The sequence below is a fragment of the Agelaius phoeniceus genome, chromosome 2 (genome assembly GCF_051311805.1).
Source record: "Agelaius phoeniceus isolate bAgePho1 chromosome 2, bAgePho1.hap1, whole genome shotgun sequence".
NCBI lineage: Eukaryota > Metazoa > Chordata > Aves > Passeriformes > Icteridae > Agelaius > Agelaius phoeniceus.
This window is the reverse complement of record NC_135266.1, coordinates 92869135-92892803: the sequence shown is the minus strand read 5'-3', so window position 1 is coordinate 92892803 and position 23669 is coordinate 92869135. Positions and strand designations below refer to the sequence as shown.

General features: G+C 46.8%; 1 protein-coding gene across 1 annotated transcript in view; it reads left to right on the top strand.

The window, feature by feature from the left end:
- The first annotated feature begins 3781 nt into the window (after nucleotides 1-3781).
- VANGL1 (VANGL planar cell polarity protein 1) overlaps nucleotides 3782-23669 on the top strand; it is a 46376-nt gene continuing 26488 nt past the window's right edge. Inside the window, exons 1-4 of the mRNA XM_054655033.2 lie at nucleotides 3782-3917; nucleotides 11759-12050; nucleotides 13796-13922; nucleotides 17122-17729. Of these exons, the coding sequence (XP_054511008.1) occupies nucleotides 11968-12050; nucleotides 13796-13922; nucleotides 17122-17729 (818 nt within the window). The 5' untranslated portion in view covers nucleotides 3782-3917; nucleotides 11759-11967. The remainder of the gene's footprint in view (nucleotides 3918-11758; nucleotides 12051-13795; nucleotides 13923-17121; nucleotides 17730-23669) is intronic.

Here is a 23669-nt window from a genome sequence, read left to right as displayed (position 1 = left end):
GAAACCAAGGTCCTGGAGGAAAAAGAAAAGCAAACTTTTGAGCTGAGAGATGACTTTAAAGTGTAACGTACATGTCAAGTTGTGTAAAAACTACCATCACTTTACAATATATGATCCTGGAAGAGAGAATGTACACACCTTTATTCAGATGATTTCAGTGAATAGCAGGTTGCTGATGCACTGTGATCAGCAAATCAAAATATAAGACAGAATGATTCAAAACCCTAAAGGATTTGCCATAAGAATGGATAATGTCCCCATTTCAGAAAGTGCCTTATGTTTTTCTGGTTTTCTGGTTTTCTGTCTTCTCTAGAATGCAGATGTCTATATCATTTTGAATTTCCTGCAAGTGTGTGTATTTCATGTTGGACTACACCATCCACCCATATTGGCCCTGGTCAGATGGTACTGGCCCCTGTCAGATGGTGGGAAGGCATGTAGACCCTTCAGAAAATGTGATGAAGACAGGAACTGTCTGGATCCTCACGTTTCAGGCAGGAAGAGAATGTTCCTGCTTGCACTTGTAACATTTTCCTGTGTGTTTCTTCAAAGCTAAGGATAGAAACAACCCCCTCAAGGAGTGTATGAAATGAGAATGCTAATCATGTAGCTGTTGAAAAAGCAAATCAACAGAGAGTTAAGGAAAGAGAGAAGTTGCATTTTGTAAAATCTGAAAAAGGCTTTGGTTTTGGCAGCTTAAGCAGAAAATAATTATTTGATTAACTTTCTGAAATAAGTGCAGGGCATCTACTATCCTTTCTCTGCTGCTTCCAGTGAATTTGAGGTTGCAGCATTGACATTCACATTATAAGGAACGCTTTTTTTTCCATAGAAGAGAGACAAATTTGGAGCAAATCAAAGGTATTTATGATCTCATAAAATGATCTCAAGTCTGCTTTGGAAAGGGAAACAGGGATGAATCTGAAATCATCTCCCTTTCTTGTGTGCCACTTCATGAGACAATTCAGGCCTGGCTTCATATGTGTGCCCTAGCTCCTCATCTATCTGTGTGTGCATCTGAGATCATGCCATAAAGCAGGGCCAAACTATACACTTGACCACTTACAAATCCTTCCTAAAATATCTCCTGGCCACTGTTCCAGCAGGAACAGGAAAAGATCAAAGCAGAGGAGAACAGAAGAGTGTAAGTGTTTTGCATTACAAGCACGCTCTGGACCAGAGACCAACTTTGTTTGACATGGACATACTGGAGTCCACTAACATGATTCAGGGATTGGCACATCTGACACACCAGGAGCTGGGATTTTTTAGCTTTGAGAAGAGGTTTCAGAGTGGAGGTGATGTGTCTAAATGTGTATTACTATGTATAAATATCAGTTGGAAGGGAATAAAAAAGTGGAGCCAGACTATTCACTGTGGGACCTCGTGAAAGGAAAGGAGGGAACAGGTGCCAACTGAGATGCATGAAATACATTTAAATGTGAGAAAAACACAATTTTTACTATTCATGTGTTAAACATTGGAACAGGTTGCCCAGGGAGCTTGTGGACTCTTTGTCTTTGGAGATGTTCAAAATCCTGCCTGGCACAGCCCCAAGCAACCTGCTTTAGTTGACCTTGTTCTGACTGGAAAGACTGGATCTCCAGAGGTCCACTGCAATTGAAACAATTCTCCTGTGATTCTATAAGACCCATTCAGGTACCTTAAAGAAAACCCTAATCAACTCTAAATTTACCTATTCAGTAGTGTACAGGAGCAGAGCACTTCACAAATTTCTGAACTATGACCCTTCTACACAGGTAGCTTGACTCAGACGAAACATTTCCTCATGTCTCAGAGGTTTAAACAGATGATGAGAGATAAACATGTAACAATATCTCAGAATCTGCCCCTGAGCCCATCTTCAGTGTATTCCTCCTTTGCCAGTCCTCTGTGTAACACCTTGACCTAGTTAGGAGTGAGGGGCTTCACTGCTGGGTCCAAGAGGTATCTGCACCAGGTCTGGGCAGGGCATGGGTGCTGATTCTCACTGAGGTTTGTGTACATCCCTAGAAATCTCCTTTCCGTGGGGTACTGCAACAGGTCCTGCTGCTCTAAACCATGAAACAAGCATTGAGAAATCCTCTAAATCTTCTTGAGCAGCTGCTGGGGCAACATGGTAGGAAAAGAAATAGATTTAGCACAGTTTCTTTGTTGCTTTCAAAGATGTCTAGTTAAAGACCTTTGGTAAAGGTCTCTTTCCCTTGCTGATGTTTTCCCCTGAGTTTCCATAGCTTTTCAGGCAGGGCAGTATCTCCCCCACATGGCACAGGTAAAACCTTGCTCCTTGGCTCGAGTCTCTCCCCTGCCCCAGATGGGTGTCCTGCTTAAGCTCGAGCTGTTGTCTTTTGTCACGTTTCACCCACCTCTGAGCAGGGTGAAATGTGACAAAATGAGCAAGCCCATTAGCCGTGGAGAGCCCTCAGCAGGCAGTGAGACTGTGGCAGGCTTTCAGCAGGGTGTCAGATGCTTTTCACAGGGCAGAGACAGTCCCTGGAATGCAGCAGAGTACTCAGGCCTTGGGCAAGTTTAGACACATGTTGATGCATAATACAAGATGGAGCCTATCAGTTGATATCAGACTCTTCCAGTCACAGGGTTGTGTAGGCAGGTATGCCATGCAAAATAGGAGGTAATGTAACTACCAAATCAGAGGGATATGGAAAGGTTTCTTGTCATTCCTGGCTGACTGTTTCATTGTGAAGTCATTCTGTGGGCTATGGGTGTTTGAGTAGGGGGCAAGCACCACAAATAAAACTGTGACATTATTTTGGGAAAACAGAGGGAAGGCAAAGTGGAGGGAAAAAATAAAAGATGCCATCTACAGAAGCCACAATAAGGCAAAACATACATTCTCTAATAAGAATAACTTCAGTTTCTTCTGCATTTGTTCCATTTGTTGCCTGGGTCATACCTGAGCAGTTCAAAGTGTAGGACTGGAATCTAGGAGGTCTAGATTTTCTTCATACATTTCCAGTTGCTAGCTCATTGTATGTCCTGAAAATGTAAATATTTTTAAAGGGTAAAAAAACCCAAAGGTAAAATGAAATAGGAGCAAAATTTACATGTAGAAAAAATTACTTGTGCTAACACAGGACTCTCCGGTTTCCTTCCCACCTGCCCGGAGCAAGTGGTGCCAGCAATTTGGTGCCCTAGGCAGGCTTCAGGCAAAGCAGGCCCTTCTCCCTGGGCGGCAGGAGGTCCTTCCTCATGGCAGTCCTCTTGTGACCAGGGGCAAAGGGCGCTGCAGCTGCAGGCTTTGGGTGGAGGAACAGACCAAGCCATCCCCAAAGCGAGGCATTAGAGTGCCTGGGAATACACTTAGCCTTAGAGGAAACCCAAGGACACCGTAGTCTGGGATGGGATAGCTCCAAGGGACCGATCTTTCTCTTGGAGGAGAAGGTGACAGCATAGGACAGGCGAGGAGCTTGGCAGTGTGGAGGAGAGCTGCAGAGCCTTGGAAGAGCTGCGGGGCTCATGGGCTGGGCACGGGGAGCAAGGAGGGCGGCGATGGGGAAAGCAGCGGCAGGAGATGTGAAGGAGCGCGTGTACGCCCGAGGTGCGGAGGAGGCTGAACTACGGGGAGAGGTTCAAGCGTCAAATCGGGCCTCGGGGGCTGAGCAGCGGGTCCGGCCGCACAGCCCCACCACGTGCGGCTGCAACAGGGCCCGGCTCCGAGCGATTTGGGTGCCGGAGTCTCAGGTACCGTGAGGGCGGCCGCTGCCAGGGCAGGCGAGCCTCGCCCGGGGGCGGTGGCTCCGGCGGGGGAGGGACGGGCTGCGGGGCGGTGCCGGGCACAGGAAGCGGAAAGCGGCAGCAGCGACGGCGGCCGCCGCCGGGGAAGGTGGCGGGGAGCGGCGCGGCGGCGGAGGGTTGGGTCGGTGCCGGCAGCAGCATGGGACGGCCGCGGCAGGGAGGTGAGTCCGTCCATCCGCCCGTCTGTCTGTGCGGGGCCGGCCGCGGTGCGGGGGGGCGATGCCGCTGCCCCCCACCACGCCCTCCCGCCGCCGGGACCCCGGTGCTGGGGCGGCGGGAGCGGCGGTGTGGCAGCCTCCGGCTCCCGCGCCTGGCCGCAGGCTCCGTGCCCGGCCGGGCGGTGCTGCTGAGGGCCCCGGCGGTGCCCGCTGCGGGGCCAGCCCGCCGCGTCCCGTTGCCCTGCCCGGCGCTTTCCGCGCTGCGCGCTGGTTCCCGTGCCTGGGCGATGGTGGAAGGCGGCCGGGGGCCTCCCTCCTGCCGGCCGGGGCTCAGCCTGCCCGCCGTGAGGCTGCGGGGGCGGCAGGTCCGCGGTCTCGGCATCCCGGGAGAAGGCGCTCGGTGCCGGCGAGGGCCGTGGGCGCAGGAGCGCTCTGGCTGCCTCGCCTCGCCCTGCAAGGAGCCCGTGCGCTGCTGGTACGAGAGGCTCCGCGCTGGTGTGAATGCTCTGCCGGTGGTGCCTTGCCTGCCCACGGTGTGTGAAACAAACTGCTCTGTGTTTGGGCTCATCCCGCTGGGCAGCACGGGAGGGGGAGCAGGAGTGACGGGAAGGAGAGCTGCTGCGAAATAACATAGGGGGTTTGGTTTTTTATTCAGAAGGTTGTCAAGGTGGTGAACTGATTCTCTTATGCCGAGGGTTGAACTCTTTGAATTGCAGAGCCGGTGAAAGCATAAGTGACTTGATGGCAGGGTTTTCGATCTGAGGAGGCAGCTGGGCGATTCTGTGGCTGTTTGAGCAGTGGGATTTTTTTGACCCTGAGTTTGTCAGTAATGAACTGCCCACTAGATCTATAAAGAGTTAAGAAATGGAGTCACGCTGGCTGGAAGTGCAAATTAGGATGTTATGAAGTATGTTCTCTGACACCATTGCCTGTGAGCCTGACTTCAAGGAGGAGAGTTGTGGAGAAGGGAGCTTCAGCAGTGCTTTGCCACCTTTGAAAAGCTTCGTTTTGACCATGCTTGGCTCTTTTCCCCCACTGGGGTTTGGCTATTTAGCTGGCCACAGCTACGAGGCCAGTGTTGGCTCAGTGATCACTACAGTTGTTAATTTTGAAAAATAAATGTGAATGGAGTCTTGTAGAAAACCTCCTTTAAAAATGTTCCCTATAGCTGAAATTTTGGAATAATCCCAGGCTGTACTGGAACCAGCCAGGCAAATATCTAACTGTTCCCAGCCACTGACCAGTAGCTCCCAGTAGTTGCTTCTGGCCTTTTGGTTTTGGTTAGCAGTGGCAGTTGTTCCTGGTGGCTGTTGTCTTATGGATATGTGCACCTGGAGAGGGCTTCCTGTCATTGTGAGACTGGGATACAGTACTAGGACAACACTACCAAATGATTGCAGTTGTACTAGCAGAACTGTGTGTTGTGTTGTTGTAGCCTGCCTTCCTTACACCCCCACCTCTTGCAACCAAAGCAAAGGATGGTGTCAGAAATGTGACTTTGCTGCTGCAGGGCTTGTGCTGCTTTGTGGGGAGCTGAGAGGCAGACCTGAGTGGAGAGCTGTGATGTCCAGTTCTGCTGGTGGGAAACAGTGAGCTCCTGTTTCTCGATGTCTGGTACTGTTGCTTGGAAGAAGAAAATGAACCCGTGTAAAAACAATCTTAGTACTTCTTTTAATTCCTCATTAGCCTGTATGTCAGAATTTTCTGACTTGGGTCAAATTAAAAAACAATGGTTATTTCCTTTGGGGTCAACACCTTTGCCCTCTCTCCTTGCAAGGGCAGAATGGCATTGGACTTCTACAGAATTGAGCATGAGGGAGATGTAGAGAGACTCCATTCTGTGGAGTCCCAGAATGTGCTGTGTCCTGGGGATTTTCTCAGGGTCTGTAGACTTCTTTTTTGTTCTAAATTTAAATAGAAAATGCTGGCAGATATGAAGTGTCTTAAAGGAGGGAGTGCTCTTTCAGTAGATAAACCTTTTGCAGTTCATACCTTTTAATGCTAACTCAGTATCTAAGTGCTATGGCTAAAAGCAAGTACTGAAAATGAGGTACAGGTACTGCCTGTTGGGATAGGCAGAGTCAGTGGTGTCTTGTGAGACTCTTTTCCCCGTTTGTTTTATTTTAAATGTCAATGTGGAAAACTGTATTCCTGTGCACAGTCCCAGGTGCCCTGGTGTCCTGAGGTTGAGGCCACACTACCTTTGCCCCGCTGCATGGCTCTGGGGTTAAGAGGAGCACTGGAAGATCTGGCAGCATGGAACAGACCCATGGAAGCACAAGGAGGAAGCACAAGCTTTCACCAGTCTCACAGGATAGCACCGAGGTGTAGTTTGCATGATTGAGTCTCAAATGTTCATTGTGCTTCAGAAACCTGGTCAGCACAGATGTGGCTCTTGGAGTGGGCAAAGGACATCCTCCAGGGAAGTGCTTCACAGATGGGCCCCATGTAGAGAGCTTCCAGCTGTGTAATGGGGGGACAAGAGGCTGGGGGTCACTGCTTGGAAACTCCACTCACTTGAGTGGTGGTTTTGCCTGGGTATTTCTCTTGTCAGTTGCTGTGTTTTCAGACCTGTGTGCTGCATGTTCTGATTAAACAGTGGTATTGCTTCAGTGAACCAAGTGGCTTTTCCTTGTGAAATACCCATGTCATGGACTAATGGTTTTCAGCTTTGGGGGTGGAAATTCCAGGGGATCTGTGAAATCTTTCTGAGGAGCCTCTGAGAAGCAAAAGAAAAGAGGACCTATTGCTAAAGGCCTTGAATTTGCTGACTACTAAATGGGTGTTTTTAGAATGAGGGGCTTGCAAATCAAGAGCCTCCACCATAGAGTAAAAGCCATGGTTTAGTTTTATTTATATATATATATATATATGGCCAAAATTGACCTTATTTAATGACATGCAAAAATAAATACAAATATTTTAGAAAAACCTTGTTTCTCAAAGCTCATTGCCCGTTAAAACTGGAAGTCTTGGCTCTGCAAGTAGATGAGCATGGATGAACTTATGTGCTTCCGGATCAAGTTGCTGGACTGGGGCCTGCTCAGGAAATTCAAAAGCAAGAGGTTCCTGTGGCATTGCTCATAGGTCTTACTATGTCTGCAGTTGAAGTTACGCAACTTCTCGTTTTCCTGAAGTGAATAATGGGAATGTGCTGCAGCAGTACTGTGCAGTCAGGCCAATGCCGGATTTGGAAAAGCTTCCTCACTGCTTAGCCCTCTTAATTGTTTTTACTTTTGAACCCTCAGCGCTTGAGGTTCGGTGTGTTTGATTTGCAAAGCTCTTCATTTCACTAAATGAAGGGAAAAGAAGATTTCTCAGTGCAATAGCTTGTGGGCATCCATTACCCTGTAGACAGCTGGTGCTGTTTAACAAGTGAGGCTGACGGTGTTTGGAGCTGAATTCTGCGCACATCCTCACGGACACTTGTGGCTGCTTTGCGCTCCAGATGGCACTTCCAAATACACACAACTTCATGAACTGACTGGTAAACCAACTCTAATTGATTGCAAGTTTTAAACAGAGCAAGATTCAAACTGTGCAAAGATTTCAAAGATGAGCTGCTCTAGAGTTATTTGCCTCAACTTCACAGGGGAAAATCCATTGGGAAAGCATGGGATGTAAAGGGAGCTGTTGTTTGCGTTTGCCCTCTTTGATTTAAAGATGCAACTTGCTCTTTTAAATTTCTCTTGGGCTGGGAGCCAAACTGCTCTCCCTTGAAGACGATCACAAAGCAAGCTTCATTGGAAATAGGATTGGGCTTCCAGTGTGGAAAATAGCAATTCAAAAGAACTCTTTTTGAGATTTATGAGCATATGAAAAGAGGGAGTTACAATGAGTTGTGTAGCTGCGTAGAAACTGTAATTACAGTGATCTCTGCGGTATTCAGGGGTAGCTACATTTCTTCACTGTCATGCAGGGTGCGGCAGTCCTTGCCAGCACAGGGTCCCAAAATTTATTTCGGGGTGCCCTTACCATTGTTTTCCATCTAGTACTTGGCTTCTTTCTGTCATCAGTGAATAGAGGAAAGGCAAAGTGAGAGTGCTGGCCCTACTGGGAGCAAAGTTCTGGGTGTACAGTTTATACAACTGTCGTGGTGGAGCAGAGCACGCATTCCCATCTCCCCTCTAGCTGTTCCCTTGTGCTGCTATTCACCCTGATGCTGGTTTTGATGTTTGGAGCTGTGCTGTGAACTAGGTCACGGAAAGGATCCAAGACAAAAGCGTGGCAGGGGGGCGAAAAGGGATTTTTTGTTTTGTTTTCCAGCAGTGCTGTTTGCTTGCTGAGAATTGTGTTGACACAACCGAGAGTGGTGAACCGTGGTGCGGAGGTGGAAGCGACTACACCAGCCTTCTTGTCAACGCTGAAATACAGTGCAACTGTACCCTCAGGCCAGCAGAGCTTTGTTTCATGCAGGGCCAGAAGCTCTGCAAACAGACCATGCCTTCAGCAGAGTCCTGCAAGATGTAATGATCATTCGTGAAGCCATTTCAATTGGCTATGTTGTATTCTGAATTCAGGCTCCTTTGTGAAGGGATGAGGCCCCACATGATGGGGCTGCTGCTTTAAGCAGAACACTTAAGCAGAACAGAGGGGTAGGGTAGGAATCATCATTAGCAGTGATTTAGTAGTGGAGGTGTGTGAAGACTGTGCTCAGTTTGGATATGGTTGAGTTATGAAGGACATGAGGACAGCTTGTCTTCTCTATGTCTCCTCAGGCTCCAGTAGTGGCCACTCTTGGGTTGATGGCTAATCCAGTGTTGACTTCTGTCTATGCCATTGGAAGAGCTCCAACCCAGAGGTGTAGTTTAGCTTGTTAATTGTATTTTGGTCCCTTCCTTACCTCCTTCACAGTAGTTTCAGAAGCTTTTGTGGTGTAAGGCTGCCCTGCCTTCCTGCTGTGAAATAGAGCAGGAGGTGGGTAACTGCATTGGCATGGCTATGGGGAGTGTGTGTTTAGACTGTGCTTCTCCCTTCTTGACTGGGAGTGGTGTCTGTCTAGCAATCCAGCCTAGCCTCTGTTGGACAAATCTAGGAAGCCTTCTTGACAATCATTCTCAGTTGGGCACCAGGCAAAGCCAGTGGTCTTCTGCTTTTTGCAGCTGAGGTTGGGCAGATGTATTTTGTTCTTGGCTGGCCTGTGAGTGCCTTGACAGGAAGATTATTTAGCCACTGGTGTACCCTGCAGTTGGGGTAAAGAGGAGGTGCAGAGTCCCTGAGTTCATCCTAGAATCCTTTAGGTTGGGAAATACTTCTGAGATTACTGCTTTTGACGGTGATCCAGGAGACTTGATGGTTTTTGGGGGCCGCCTTGTTGACTTTTCACAGAGCTGTGTCAAAATCGTTGCTCTTGCTTACACAGAAAGGGAAAGTTGGCATGATCCAGCCTGCCCTGATGTTCCTGTGTTGGTCTTTTCTGCCTGGTGCCCAAGCACTGCCTTACTTCACTCACCATCAGATGGGCACTGCTTGTTCATGGTACCTGCCCAGGCAGCCTGTGCATTTCCACAGCAGCCTCTGCCTGCAGAAATGTTCCTAGAGGCCTCCAGAGAAGTATGGTCCTGTGCTGATGGGGTGAGAGGGGTCAAAAGAGGAGCTCTATTCCCAGTCCCTGCCTCAGCTCTGGTTCTTATACCTGGGATATGGGGGAAAATTCTTTTATGTGGTTAGAGGAAAAGGGTGAGAGTTTTTACTTTCCTAGAGGGCTAGAAAAATACATAAGCTTTACTGATATATGCCAGCAGCTCCCCTGCTTTTCCTTTTCCTTTTCCTATAATGCAGTGATATGTATCTGTAAAGGTAATGGCTGTTCTCAAAGGGACTCCAGTAACATCACAAACAGTGGTTTAAGACTACAATAACTTGTCACCTTTTGTTCAACTGAGGGTGTTTCTGGTCTGTGGTGCCTAATGACTGTAAAGTCCTGTGTAGCCATCTCCTCATCATGCTTTTTGAATGCAGGGGGGTCGTGGCCTCATCTCCATTTATCAGAGGAAGACAGAGAGAGAGAAAGAATTTTTCTGTGTTGCCTAGCAGGACAGTAGAGGTAAAAATCAGCTTTAATGAGCCTATTGCTGGAGCAGTAAGGTACAGGCTGTGTGCAAATCCAGGGAGTTAACGAGTGTTAACATCACATCCTAGGCTGGGGGATTTTTATTCTTGTTACAGTAATGATGCCATTTTCCAAACTGTGCTGTGCCTTGGCTTTGTTTAACTGTATTTAAATCCATCCTCATTCCTTTCCTCCTGAAACTGGGCCTTATGGTCCATCCTTATTTGTCCTTTTTGTATTCTCTGAGTTACAATGTGCTCTTAGAGCTTGGGAATCCTGTACACAGAAGTCCCCATGCCTTTCTGCTTTCCAGGAGCCCTGGAAAGCCAGTGTTGTGCCAATACCTGCTGCTCTGGATGCAGTGGGGGTGCTGCTTTACTTTGTTGCAGATTGCACCTCCAGCCAAGGAACCCTGTGGGGAAGAGGCTTGGTTCTTTGGCAGTGCTTGCATGTGGCAGAGCTCTCTGCTCTGCTGCGAGCCTCTGTGGAGGTGTTAGTGGAGGAATCTTATGGCTCGCAAGAATAGTTAGCCAAACCAGGATTTCTGTTGTTGTCCCTCTGTCTTTGGGGAAGGAGAGAGATGAAAGCAGTGGTTGCCTTTTTTTTTTTGCTAACACCTTCAAAAACTGTTATGAGCAGAAAATTACAGAGGAGTCTAATTTAAAGTGCTCTTTTGCCCACTCTGAAAGCATGGCATGGCTTTAGTGCTCTGTTGGTTGGAGGCAGCAGTTGCTTGGGCAGAAGGCATGTGAGAGGGCTCCTGTGTGCCACAGGAGTGCTGGGCTGTGCCAAGGTACCTCTGTCCATAGCTGCAACCCTTCCCTCTTCCCTAATTGCATGTGTTCCCCCAAACCAGTGATCAACTCCTTAACGCCCCTCCTTTCCATGTCTCTTCTCACCTACCACAGGATGTGGATTTGGAAAGTGGGATGATGTCTATCTACCCTTCCTTCCCACAGGGCTCGGGGGTTTTGACATGTTACTGTTGGAAATTGTTCTAATGTTGCCCTGCTCCTGCTCCAAAAAGCATGACCCTCTTCTGCCCTTTACAGATGTGACTTCAGCTGCTTTTCCAAGTGGAAGTACATTGTAGGAAGTGTTGGCCCATATAAGCTAGATGTGATCTCTAATCGACTCTCCCCAGTGTTATTAGTATGTGTATATTTAGAGATGATTTTTAATAAAATTGAATTCTTCAAGGCCCGAATTAGCTTCTGGAGACAAAGGTTACAGAGAGGGAGGTGTTCACAGTGCCATTGACTGTACAGTAACTAATGCCTGTATAATGGGTACACCTTGCAGTTAAGAAAACGAAGCAGGTTCAGACATGGTGGGCTGATTCTCTCCAGAATTTCTCCTAGAGAAGTTGCCCTCACCCCCACCCCTTCCCCCTGTAAATAGGCTGCAATGCTGCTGTTCTGAAAGGGGGGGTTATTTGGGCTGTGTGTCACGCAGGACAAGAAATGTGGTGTCGAAGCCAAGCCTGGCCATTTTTCTGTGGGTGAATTTTGGTTTCTAAGGCTGCTGTGCCTTCTCCGAGTCACTGTCCCTACCAGGTGACCTAGACTGTCTCTTCCAGCTTTTTAGATGAATGAGCTAAACTCTGCAAAACAGATGCACTGAATTAATTTAAAGCTCTTCAAATGCATATATTTCACTAGATCAGAAAGAGAGGCTGAGCAGGACAGGCTTGAGGAGTGTGATATGTGGCCAGAGTGAGGGAATTCCTGCAGCAGGGATGATGTCTTGCTTTGCTTAGAGTGCACTTCCATGCCTGTTTCTCGTTTCTTAGGTCAATCGTGAGAAGCCAAGCACCCTCCCTCCCCTCCCCTCTGATCAGATTCCTTTTAAGTGAAGCTCACTCAGTCTCTGAGGACCAGATCTCACCGATGACTGGGAAGCAAAGAGTACCCAGGAAAGCACTTTTACCACGGACTCCACCTCAGGAGCACCAGGAATTCATCTTTTAAATAAAATCTGTGCCCCTTCCGTGCACACCCGATGTCTGCTGCAATGGATACAGAATCAACATATTCGGGATACTCCCACTACTCAGGTCACTCCAAAAAAGCTCACAGACAAGGGTAAGGAAATGTTTGTTTTTAATTACTTACTGCTCTAAGTTAGGATATGTCCTATGGGAAAAAAAACCTGTAAGCCAGGATAAAATCGGTGGACCTAGATGTCTGGAGAAGATAGATGTGGAAAGTCCTCGTGGGGAACACAGTGAGGAGACTTGAAGCTGCTAATTCATTGATATTCAACCTGTTGGATGCATGCTGGGGTTATGTGTGGCCAAAAAGATAGGGATAGTGCCAGCAGAAAGAAAAGATTACCTAACTCCCCTCTTAAAGGATGAGGGATGAGTACAGCATCTAGGGAGAAGACATGTTAGACTTCCTAAATTGATAATTGCTACTTGTCCTCTGATACCATTTCTTTATTCTCTAATAATAAGGCTTCCTGCCTCTCTCCCCCCTCCTCCAGCCTACTCTGTTAATGGTGTGTTGAGGTTTTTTTAAATAGAATTTGAGTGGTACTTGAGTCGGCAACAAGTCCTTTATCAGCGTTGATTGGATTAGAAGTCAGGCTTTTCTGAACTTGAATAGCAAGTCCTTTCTGTTGTGGTAGTTCAACAGCCTGAAAACCCATCTGCTCTGAAACTTTTGGAAACGTTTTATTTTCTTTTTTTTCCTACACGATACTTAATTTTACATCTAAAATATGTGCCACTTACTGTTTGCAACTTATTACTGAGCTGGTCCAAAATAATTTTGCAATTTGAAAGCAATTACCCTGTGTGGTTGGAAAAAGAATTCTTCCATGAAGTCTCTTTGCTCACAGCCCAGTTATCGAGTAGAACATGTCTTGTTTGCCTTTTTTCCCTTCTTTAGCATCCAACCCCCAATACAGATTGCCCTTTTAAACTTAGAATGCTATGTGGAAAGATGCCTTCAGAGTTCCAAAAACAACATAAAAATCCTAGAGCCCATAAACTGGAAAAAGTGTCATCCCCTGAAACCTTTGGGCTTTGGTAATTCCAAGAGAGAGGCAGAGCTGGGATACTCATGAGTGTTAAGCCAGTCCCTGAGCACAGTGAGGATTTCCAGTGTAAAGGCTGCTTTCCTGTCTGTGTGGGAACGGGGAGGAAAGCATTGGTGAGCAGATTGATGGGGCTTAATTCATCTTGAGACTTCCTCAGATGAGAAGCTGTGAGGTCTGCAAGGGTGCTCTGGAAATAAAGACTGGCCTTATACCCTTGATGTTCTTGCTTTCTTTGTGAGAGGTTAACTTGAGGTTATTAACCAGTGGAAATAAACTTCACCAATTGTCCTACAGTGTTAAGGTCAGAGATGACAAGACTCTGCTTTGCAGGAACTAAAGCTGTATTGATTAATTCCTTGTGTTAAATGGGCATGTCCCTGCAAGACACTTTCTTGTAGGTGGAGAACTGTGTAGACCAGTAAATTCCAAATGGAATTGCCAGTTGTTTGGAGCATGCAGGCTTTCCTTTTAAGCAGAGCACTGATGGAAGGTGTTTTAAGAGAAGGTGAGGTGGTGGGCATGGATCCCTGTCCTCCCCTCTGCTGTCACTGAGGTGGTGGTCTGTCCCAGCCTCCAGGCCTGTCAGCTTCTCCGGGCAAGGTCCCTTTCTACCTCCTCCAGAGCTTGTTTTGTAGCAGCCTGAGTCTATGTTGATCAACAGAAGGACAAACTTGTCCGATCTAGTGCTTGGGGCACCTGTTGCAGGTAGAGGTGCAGCACCTTTCAGGCCCTACTCCATGGAGTAACTGGTAACATTGTTCTCCTCCTCCTCTGTTTGAAAAAGGAGCCGGGACAGACACAAATCTCCCCGAAGCAAAGACGGCAGTCGGTCGGAGAAGTCAGTCACTATCCAGACGCCTCCTGCAGAGCCGCTGCTCGGGAATGACGCCTCCCGGGCAGAGGAGGGCCAGGTAAGGAGGGCTGGGAACAAACCTGCAGGGTGTGTTGTGGGACAGAGCAAGGGGCTCTCTGGCTCATGAGAAGAAAGAATTGCTTGCATGCTGTTTAGTAAAGAATCGTGGCTTATGGGTGCCCTTTGCTCATGCATTCAGCCAAGATCTCAGTCACTCTGTCTTGTTCTGAGGGTGCTGTTTCTGACAGCACCAGTGCGGATGTGACAACTCCTTGGGCGCTACTTTGACTCTCTCTCCAGAGTATCATCTGTCAAGCTCTATATAAACTTCTGTTTCCATTGTCTCACTGTGCATTATTCAGGTCAGCCCTTTCAGCTATATATGTATTTCAGTTTTTATCCAGGATTTGCTCCAGGTAATCTTGTAAAGTGCATTAGAACCAGGATTCCAATAGGGAAGGGAATCAAGAGATGTGAAACTAGTGTGAAATAGCTGTGAAGGAGGGGTGGACTCAGAAAAGCCAGTACATTAACAATGGGTTTGGTAAAAACTAGACTAATGCTGCATTTGGACTGTACCTAGGATGGATCCAGTGCTCTGCTCTAGCAGGTGATGTAAAGGTGCATATTCATTTTCAAAGAATGCCTGGTGCTGCAAGGCCTAGAATGCAGGATGCTTCAGTACCTCCTGGGCTGGATTTGGGGTTTGTTAATCCTTGGCTGTGGGGTTCCACTTCTGTCTTTACCAAAAAAAAAAAAAAGAAATCAGTGTGCAGTTTCCAGCCAAACTGTGTAACAGTATTCATGTACCTAGGGGTGTGATCATTTCATGTCCTGTAATTTGATGTTTTGTAATCAGTTGCTTCTTTTCATGAGTCCCAGCTGTTACTTCAAATAGTTCTAAAGGCGCTGGTGAATTCCTAAGTCCTTGTTTTCATGCAGCCCTCCTCAATTAAAGCCAAAGCTAAATAAGTTGATGTGTGAGCCAGACTTTTCTCCTAGGGGGGAGAGTGTCCTCAGTTAGGTCCAACAACTGTGTACCACTAGAGATTTAACCTCATATTTCCTCTCCTGTGAGGAGAGGCTGAGACAGGTGGGGTTGTTCAGCCTGGAGAAGAGAAGGCTCAGAGGTGACCTTATTTTGTGGCCTTTGAGTATCTGAAAGGAGCCCACAAGAGAGCCAGAGAGGGACTTTTTACAAGGGCATGCAGTGATAGGACAAGGGGGAATGGCTTTAAACTGAAAGGGGGTAGGTGTAGATTGGATATTAGGAAGAAATTATTTGCTGTGAGGGTGGGGAGGCACTGGAACAGATTGCACAGAGAGGTTGTGGCTGCCCCATCCCTGGAAATGTTCCAAGGCTGGGTTAGATGGGGCTTTGAGCAACCTGGTCTAGTGGAAGATGACCCTGCCCATGGCGGGAGGGTTGGAACCTAGTGATCTTTAAAATCCCTTTCAACCCAAAGCATTCTCTGAGTCTCTGGTTCCATATAAATGTGCATTTTTTTGCATTAGGCTGTAGTTCACTTTTTCAAGTGGCAGGAGTTGTAAGGGCTAAACTGTGACTAGGGTTGCCTGTTGTCTTCTGAGATGTAGCCTTAAGCTGCCCTGGTGTTCCTGTCCTTTCTCTTTTGTGCACAATTTTGCAGCTCATCAAATGGAGGAAACTATGCAGAACTACTTAATGCATAAACATAAAATAGTTGAAATGCTTGAATTGCAGAGGTGCTGTTAAAGAGTACAATGTGGCAGGAATATGCTGCTTTTCAGGACATGCTACAATGCAGATCTCTTCCGGGGCCTCTGCTTTGGTGAGAAGTGACTCAAAAACTCCTCATATTAATTCAAGATGCTGACTATTTGTGGTTGGTCTGTCTCAAAACCCTACTGCTCTAGGCATGGGAGGTATTCATGTCTTGGAGTGCTTTAGAAGTTAAATCCATGGAGCTGGGAGTTGTTCCAAGTAGTTGTGCTGCTTCAGTCTAGTCCTTTACCAAAGACTCTTTCCTCTAGCACTTTAAAAGAAGTGAATAAAGGTTTAAAATTATGCCTGTCTTTTCCAAATAAGTTGTTTTGGTCAGCATGTGCAGTTGGAGAAGTCTGAGGGAAGTTTTAAATCCTATTAATGACACAGGGCTGCAGGAAGATCTTCTTAGGAAGAAAAGCAAAAATGTGGTTCTGAATGAGCATTGTGGCTACAAAGGTGCCAGGTGCCAAGCAGCAGAGCCACATGCATTGCCACTCTTTGGCATGCATTTGTGGGAAGCATCAGGAGCCTCCATGTGCATGAGTCACTCCAGCAGCAGCTGTGAGTCAAATCCATACATGTCAGTGTAGCTCTTTGGCTGTGCCAGCAGCCAGAAGGAGCAATTGGAGGCATTGTAGCATGGGAAAACCAATGCAGACATTGTCTGATGTTAGCTAGGGAAGAAATGAGACTTTCAGAGCACATAATGTAATCTGAAACTTGCCGGCATGGTGACTGTATTTCAGGTAAGCCTCTTTGTGAATAAATGGCTTCTGACAATGGCCTGGATTGTAATACCAGAGCTACTTGGCAGTCCAGGATCCTCTAAACTTAGAAGCCCCATACCTGAAAATATCCTCTGTGATCACCTGTAATGTGTTGGTTTAACTAAACTTCTATTAGATTGTCAGCTACTGAGGGCAGTGCTACTGTAGAGGAGAATAAAAGACAGTGAAGTGGAGGAACTTGCTGGAGGTGTGGTTGCTTCTATTATGGATGGAAAAATAATGTGTGAACATGTTTTTGATTGTGTAACAACAACAACTGGCTTGAAATGCTGAAATGAAAATTTCCCTTCCAGGTGCTTTGGTGGTGCAGTTGCACTGCAGAATTTGTGGGCTGGAAGAATACTAGTCCTTGCCCTGGACATGGGAACTGGTGATTACTACAGTTTCCAAGACTTATGTCATGTAACTCGTTAAATGTGCTGGAAGAAGAACCTCTAGGGATACAGTGAGTGGCACAGCAAGCAGAGCTACCTGCTGTGCAGTTATGGGCTTTTAGCACCTAATGTTTATAGTCACTGGTTTGGACAAGTTGCTGTTGTTTCCAAACCTTTACTAATTGTCAGGGTTGATTATTCACTATGTTAAAGGTGTTGCTTTTGCTGTATATTTTTTCTGGAACTTAAGACTGTCATAGCAATCTTTCCAGGCAAGAAAAATAGAACATCTGGAAGAATTAGCCTGATTGTTTCAATGTTATTTCTATTTATCTCTCCCTCCTTCAGGATGACAACTGGGGTGAGACCACAACAGCAATCACAGGCACCTCTGAGCACAGTATTTCCCAGGAGGACATTGCCCGGATCAGTAAGGATCTGGAAGACAGCGTTGGGTTGGACTGCAAACGTTACCTGGGCTTAACAGTGGCAGCTGTTCTCGGACTCCTAGTCTTCCTTACCCCCATTGCCTTCATTCTGTTACCCCAGATCCTGTGGCGAGACGATCTGGAGCCATGTGGTACTGTGTGTGAGGGACTGTTCATCTCTGTGGCGTTTAAACTCCTCATTCTCCTGATCGGGACCTGGGCTCTTTTCTTCCGCCAACCCAAGGCAGACCTACCCAGGGTGTTTGTGTTTCGGGCCCTTCTGCTGGTCCTCATCTTCCTCTTTGTCTTCTCCTACTGGCTCTTCTACGGCGTTCGCATCTTGGACTCGAAGGACACCAACTACCAGGGGATAGTGCAGTACGCCGTGTCCCTGGTGGATGCCCTGCTCTTCATCCACTACCTGGCCATCGTGCTGCTGGAGCTGCGGCAGCTGCAGCCCATGTTCACCGTCAAGGTGGTGCGCTCCACGGACGGAGAGTCGCGATACTACAGCTTGGGACACCTCAGGTAGGTGCAAGCCCTGGGGGTCTGCTGGTGTAGATAAGTGTGGCTCTGCTGTGGTGTGAAGCATCAGCTGCTGCATTTGAGTCTGTGTTGTTGCTGGTTCGTGAATCTTCCCCCAGAAGAATTCCAGAGTCCCTCCGAAGTTACCAAACTGAATCTCTCTGCCCCCCTCTCTGAGTGTGGGAGAGGCTGTATCTGCCTCAAGGAGTCCTGTGCATTTCAGTAAATCAAAAAAGCTGATGTCATTATTTTGGGATGGTCAATAGCCTGATGAGGTCTTTAAGATCCTTGTCTGGGCTTCTTTCCTTGTCTCCTTACTGGAGGAAAGTGGAGAGCTCTCCTTGTGCAGTTGGGGCTGCCTTGTGCATTTTGATTGTAGGGGCCAGGCACTGCTTTGGGAGCTGCCCTTGATGCTGTGCAGAGCATTACTGCTCAGAGACTCCTGACAGCAGGCCAGGCAGGAGCTGAAGGTTTTATGGCATGATGCTCTTTTTGCCATTAGGTATGGATCAGTTTGCTGAGTTGGATGTATCTGGGGGTATTTGGGAGCCATAGGTATGACACAAGCATGCTGCTTCCACCCTCCTGCTGGCATTAGTGCTTCCCTCAGCAATGGTACAAAAAAGGACAGGTGTCGGAATTGCCTTAGTTCCTGTGTCCTTCAAAGCTCTCCAGAAATCCCTTAGTTCCTGTGTCCTGTGAAGCTGGCAGCTGAGCTCTGGAGATGATTCCCCAGGCTGAATGTGCACTTAAACATCTGTTCAGCTTATCCTGTCCAGACCCCAGTGGCATGTGTATCTGTGGCAGATGAAGAGATTAGCATCTGCTGGTTTAAGTGGATGTAGGAGCAGTCTCCTGCAGCCATTAGCTTAGCAGTGGAATTGCTTTGAAGCAGATTTAGTGGCTGAAGCTGAAGTCTGTGAGTTTTCTCCTGGGTAAAGAAGAACTCAGGGCCTGTTGGGTGAAGTAGATCTGGACTCTGCTTTGTTTTCCTTCTCTGTAAAATACGAAGGAGAGAGCCCTTGGAAGTGCACCAATTGACTTAATTAAATGTCTCTCAGGATTTCAAAAATCTGTTGGTTTTCTTGTGAAATCATTTTGTTTGAGCTTAATTGCTCTGTGGTCAGTGATCCAGCATAACCTATATGATGAGAGGGAAAGATGACTACCAGAGTTTCCCTGTGCTACAATACTGTGCCTTGACGTGTGATGAGGCAGTTCAATCATAAGTGAATTCAGCAGAGAAAGTTTGGTATGTGTCTGTATTTACCCATATGTGCACACACAGCAGATTTGGTATGAGAGAGTTTGCTTGGTGGTAGATTGTGGGTTTGTGCTCAGAGGAATGGAGATCCTACACCTGCCAAAGTCTGTATGTCTAACTTGCCATTGGAGGCAAAGAATTTGCTTGAGAATCAAGGCCTGAATATTTAATAGTGCATGTGTTAGAAGCAATGTTTTCTCCCAACTCTTTCTTTGCAGCAGAGTTTTGAAATGTATTGGGTGATGCTAAGGCAGTAAAGAGTTGTAAAACTTAGGATAAAATCTGAGATGTATGAAAACTTGTGACTTCTCGTTTGTTGGCAAGCTGATTTCAGTTTTGTTTGGTACATTGAATGCAAGCCATGCAGCACATGCACGTTCCAGTGTCTTGTGTTACAGAAGAGACTCATCAAGCATGTCTGATAATGCTAAACTAGTCTTGCTTTTTCCTTTGTTTGACAGATGAGCATAATGTGTATTGACATGTGTTTTGAAACCTGTGTGTCTTTCCATATTTACTGCTACAAAGGTAAAGCTGTAGGTTTGATCAGGGGCCAGGTGTCTCCCAGCTAAGGAAGAGTTTGTCCTCTCTGTGTGTTACTTGTGTGTAAGAGCTTCTGATCTTCATAAAGAGTGTGGCACCAATGTGACAAACTGTAAAAAGTGAATGTAGTAATATCTCCTTCAGCTTCTAAGGGCCCAGGATTGTGAGATGTTTGTGAAAAATGAAAAAAAAAAGAGAACTTGATCATCTTCATGGCATAATTTTGCAGAGTTTTTATTAAGGTCTTGTCATGTCTGTTGAGGAAATGTAGGTCAGGTTCACAAGGTGCTGCCTTCTGCCCCTGATTCTCTGGCTGAGTTGTGAGGCTAGAGTGGGAGGTCAGTTGATGGCAGAATGTGAAGACATGCAAGGACAATCTGGATTTTGAGAAGGCTGGAGAAGCAGCTTTGTGGGTGTGCTGAAGAGGTGGTTCTAACTATGCTGGAGTAGGCATGTACCACTGGCTGCTGCCTTTGGACTCCTTTTGCCACCATGCATGCTTGCCTCATCCTAACACTTTTAAAGGGGGCTTGGAGAGGTTTTGAGCTGCCACCTGGAAGGAAGCAACTTGCTTTTACAGGTATAGCAATCTGACTGTCTCCTGAAATCAAAACCTTTTGTCTCTTTATGCTCTCAGATATTTTTAAAGTTTTGATGACAAACAATCCATGGAGTCTTATCTTCCTCAGCAGTCTAGTGTGCTCTGGAGAAACTGGTGGTGAGAAGGGACTTGAGACATCTTAGATTGCTCAGTGTTGCTTTTTGGAGTCGTTCTGGATTTTTTTATTCACTGCAAAATTGTTGATATCACCCTTTTTAATCCAAGATGGAAGCTTTCCAATTCTAGGTCTTTTCTGGTGAGGCAGAGGGAGCTGTATGTATGAGAGCAACTTGTTTTCTGGGGGAAAAGGGAAGAAAACAATAGCTCAGCCGCCCTTCTGGCAAACCATGTTTTTGCGAGGCAGGGTACAGACAGGATTTTCCACCCTCCTTGGCTGCAGATGCAGTAAAGAAGCTGAAAGTGCTGAGTTAGGTATTCCACTCCACCCCTGAGAGCCCTAGGTCCAGGAGGGTAAGCATATTTGGGACTAGTTCCCCAAATTCATATTATAATCAGCCTATTAATAGGCTGTCTTGGTCCCACCCCCAGCACTTTGGCTTTAACTTTTCTTCTGGGAGACTTGACTGCCAAAATGAACGTTCCCTTTGGCGTTGATTCAGGAACTTGGAGGGGGGAGGTAAAAATTAAATAGGAGTCTTGATGAGTGTGGTGCCAAGTCTCAGCTCACTGACTGCTCTGCTGCTCCTGGTAGGAAGGGTTGCCACACAGGGCAAATGCTTTCTGGTAGTATGTGTGGATAAAGAGCAGGAAGTAGCAGAGATGCAGGAAAGGTCAAGCCTAGGAAAATGCAGGAGGTTGGGTGGGAATGGTGGTGAGACTCTGAAAGCAACAACAAAGGGAAACAAAGGTGGGGGAGCACAACAGTAGATAACTTCTCAGTTGAAAGGCCCATACTTTGCAAGTGGAAGCCTGGATTTGCCTATAAATAGGGATGCTGATGACACTTGTCATCCAGAGTTCGGTACTGTCTTCATGGCTCAGAAACTGGGTAGGAAGGATCTTGCTGGAGAAACCCTTCCTTTCCTGTAGTTAGGGTGCTAACCATATTGCCTTCCTATCCAGTGAATGCTCTTTCCCACCCTAGAGCTTTGCTAGTCTAGACAGCTCAAGAAAATGAATGTCTTGTAATACATGTGGTAATTACTGATCTTTCACATAGACTGAATGTTGGGCTGCAATATAGCTAGTCTTGGTTTTCTGAGGTTAGAAATGTTTGAGAGTGGGTCCTTCTCCTCCCTTTTGCTCATCCTTGCAGCAGGTATGTGAGCAGCATGGCTGTGATAGTTCATCTTGTGTCAGGCTGTTTAAAGGACTTGGAGTTTCAGTCTTTTTTTTTGTCTGGTGGTTTACCCCAGCTGGCAGTACCACACAGCCCCTCACTCACACCTCACTCTGTAGGATGGGGGTGAGAATCAGCAAAAAGGTAAAATCTGTGGGTTGAGATAAGAACGGTTTAATATTTTAATTAACATATAATATAATTCTAATTATAATGACATTATAATGACATTGATAATAGTTATTGTAATGAAGAGGGGGGAGAGAGGGAAATAAAACCCAAGGAAGGCAAGTGATGCTCAATACAGTTGCTTTCCACCCACTGACTATTGCCCGGCCTGTTCCCAGGCAGTGATTGGTGGCTCCTGGCCAGCTGTCCTCAGTTGATACACCCAGCATGATGTTCTGTGGTATGGAATATCCCCTTGGCCAGTTTGGGCCAGCTGTCCTGGCTGTGCTCCCTCCCAGCTTCTTGTGCAACTCGTCACCGAATGGCAGAGCATGGGAAAATGAAAAGTCCTTGACTTAGAGTAAGCAGTGCTTAGCAACAACCCAAACATCAGTTTACTAGGAAGAAAAGTAAGCAATCCTGGAGAAAACCAGGACACTGTCCTTTCTGGTGTGGGCTTGCCTTTATGAACCAGGTGGCTAGGAAGCTGATGGGGAAGCCTGTGACATCAGGGTTCAGGTTTTGCAGATGGCTGTGAGCTGGTCAGTGTTCTCTTGTCAGTCTAATCAAAAGAAGCTTAGTACTCGGAAGTAGCAGTTCTGCATGGTAAAAGTGTGCTTGAACATTCCCTGTACCCTTGTTACCCATCTCCATTTGCATGGGTGTTTGCTGAACTGTGGTTTAAAAATTAAATTAAACTGTGGTTTAAAAATAAAGGGAACAGCTGTTTCCTCAAAACAAGTACCTGTCTCTGAAAACCCAGTACCTTCCCTGCAGGAATTATCAATACCTTACTGAGGGACCTGGTGGCTTGCACACACTCACAAAAGAAAGGAGCTGCAGACATGTTCTGTGGAAGGGGATCACATTCAGTCTCCCAGCTGCTCTGGGTGTTTGTTGGACCTGTTGCTTATGAAGCTGATCTCTAGGTTGTCAGTATTTACTGATTAATCTGATGAGTCCTCTCTTGTCAGGCATTCCTTGGTGCCGCTGGTACTTTGTTCACTACTGAGGGAGTGTGTGGAAGGCTAAGGAGTGGGAATAGGCCTCTCCATATTCCAGCTTGCATTTGTAAGCCTTGACATCTGATCTTGTTGCTCAAATATACCTCCCCATATCAAGGGTGCTAATGAAGAGCGGGGGGTCAGCATTTGAACTGTACAGTGTCCTCTTGTCTGGAGTTGTGTCAACTCTTATGCTGTTTTAAAATCTTTTTACTCCTCAAAAGGAAAGCTTCTATGGAATATAGACACCTGGGTTTCTGTTTCTAGCATGGTTGTAACCACAGGATTAGGCAGTTGGATCTCTTCCCTGAGGAAGAGCTGCTGAAATCTTGCTGGTTTCTGGTGAAGGACTGAGCCCACATACACTTCTGGGATATTCCTGTTTCCAGCAGGGCAGTCAGAAGGGACTGCAGGACAAGCATTGGTGCAGCACACTGCAGTGCTCTACCTGCCGAGCTAAATCCTGATGGAGACACACCTGTCTTTTCCTTCTCCCCTGTGTGCAGTTTGTTTGCTCTGTGTTCCCAGGGACCTGAGGAATTACACTGACCCTCCTTTCTCCTTGGGGTTTCTACAACCTCACTGTCTTCTGTAGTGATGCATGCTGATGAAACAGATTCAGCTGATGATTTTTTACCTTGTTCTTTAGCAAAACATATTATTAACTGTTCTGCTGCTTTGATTGCAGGAACTTGCTGGAACAGCATGTTACACAGACTTTGCAGACCAGCTCTGTTGCCAGAGCCTCCAGCCTGTGTGAAATTAGCCTTGTTCTTGAATTAGTTTTCCCTGTCCTGAAATCTGTACAAGGTGTCCTGGTACCCATTTGTGTGATTTTCTCCTGCCCATCACCAAACGGGATGAGCACAAGCATTGATCAGTCTCCCCTCCCAAGAAGTTCTCGGATAGCCGGCTAAATGGGTGTTAATTGCATCTGCAAGTGTGAAGCTCCTGGGGAAACTGAGGGGTCTTCTCCAGAGCAGCTTCTTTAGCACTGAGAGGTGTCAGACTTGTGACCCCCCCAACCCAGTGTCTCTCCAGCAGCACTTCACAAAACTGCTTT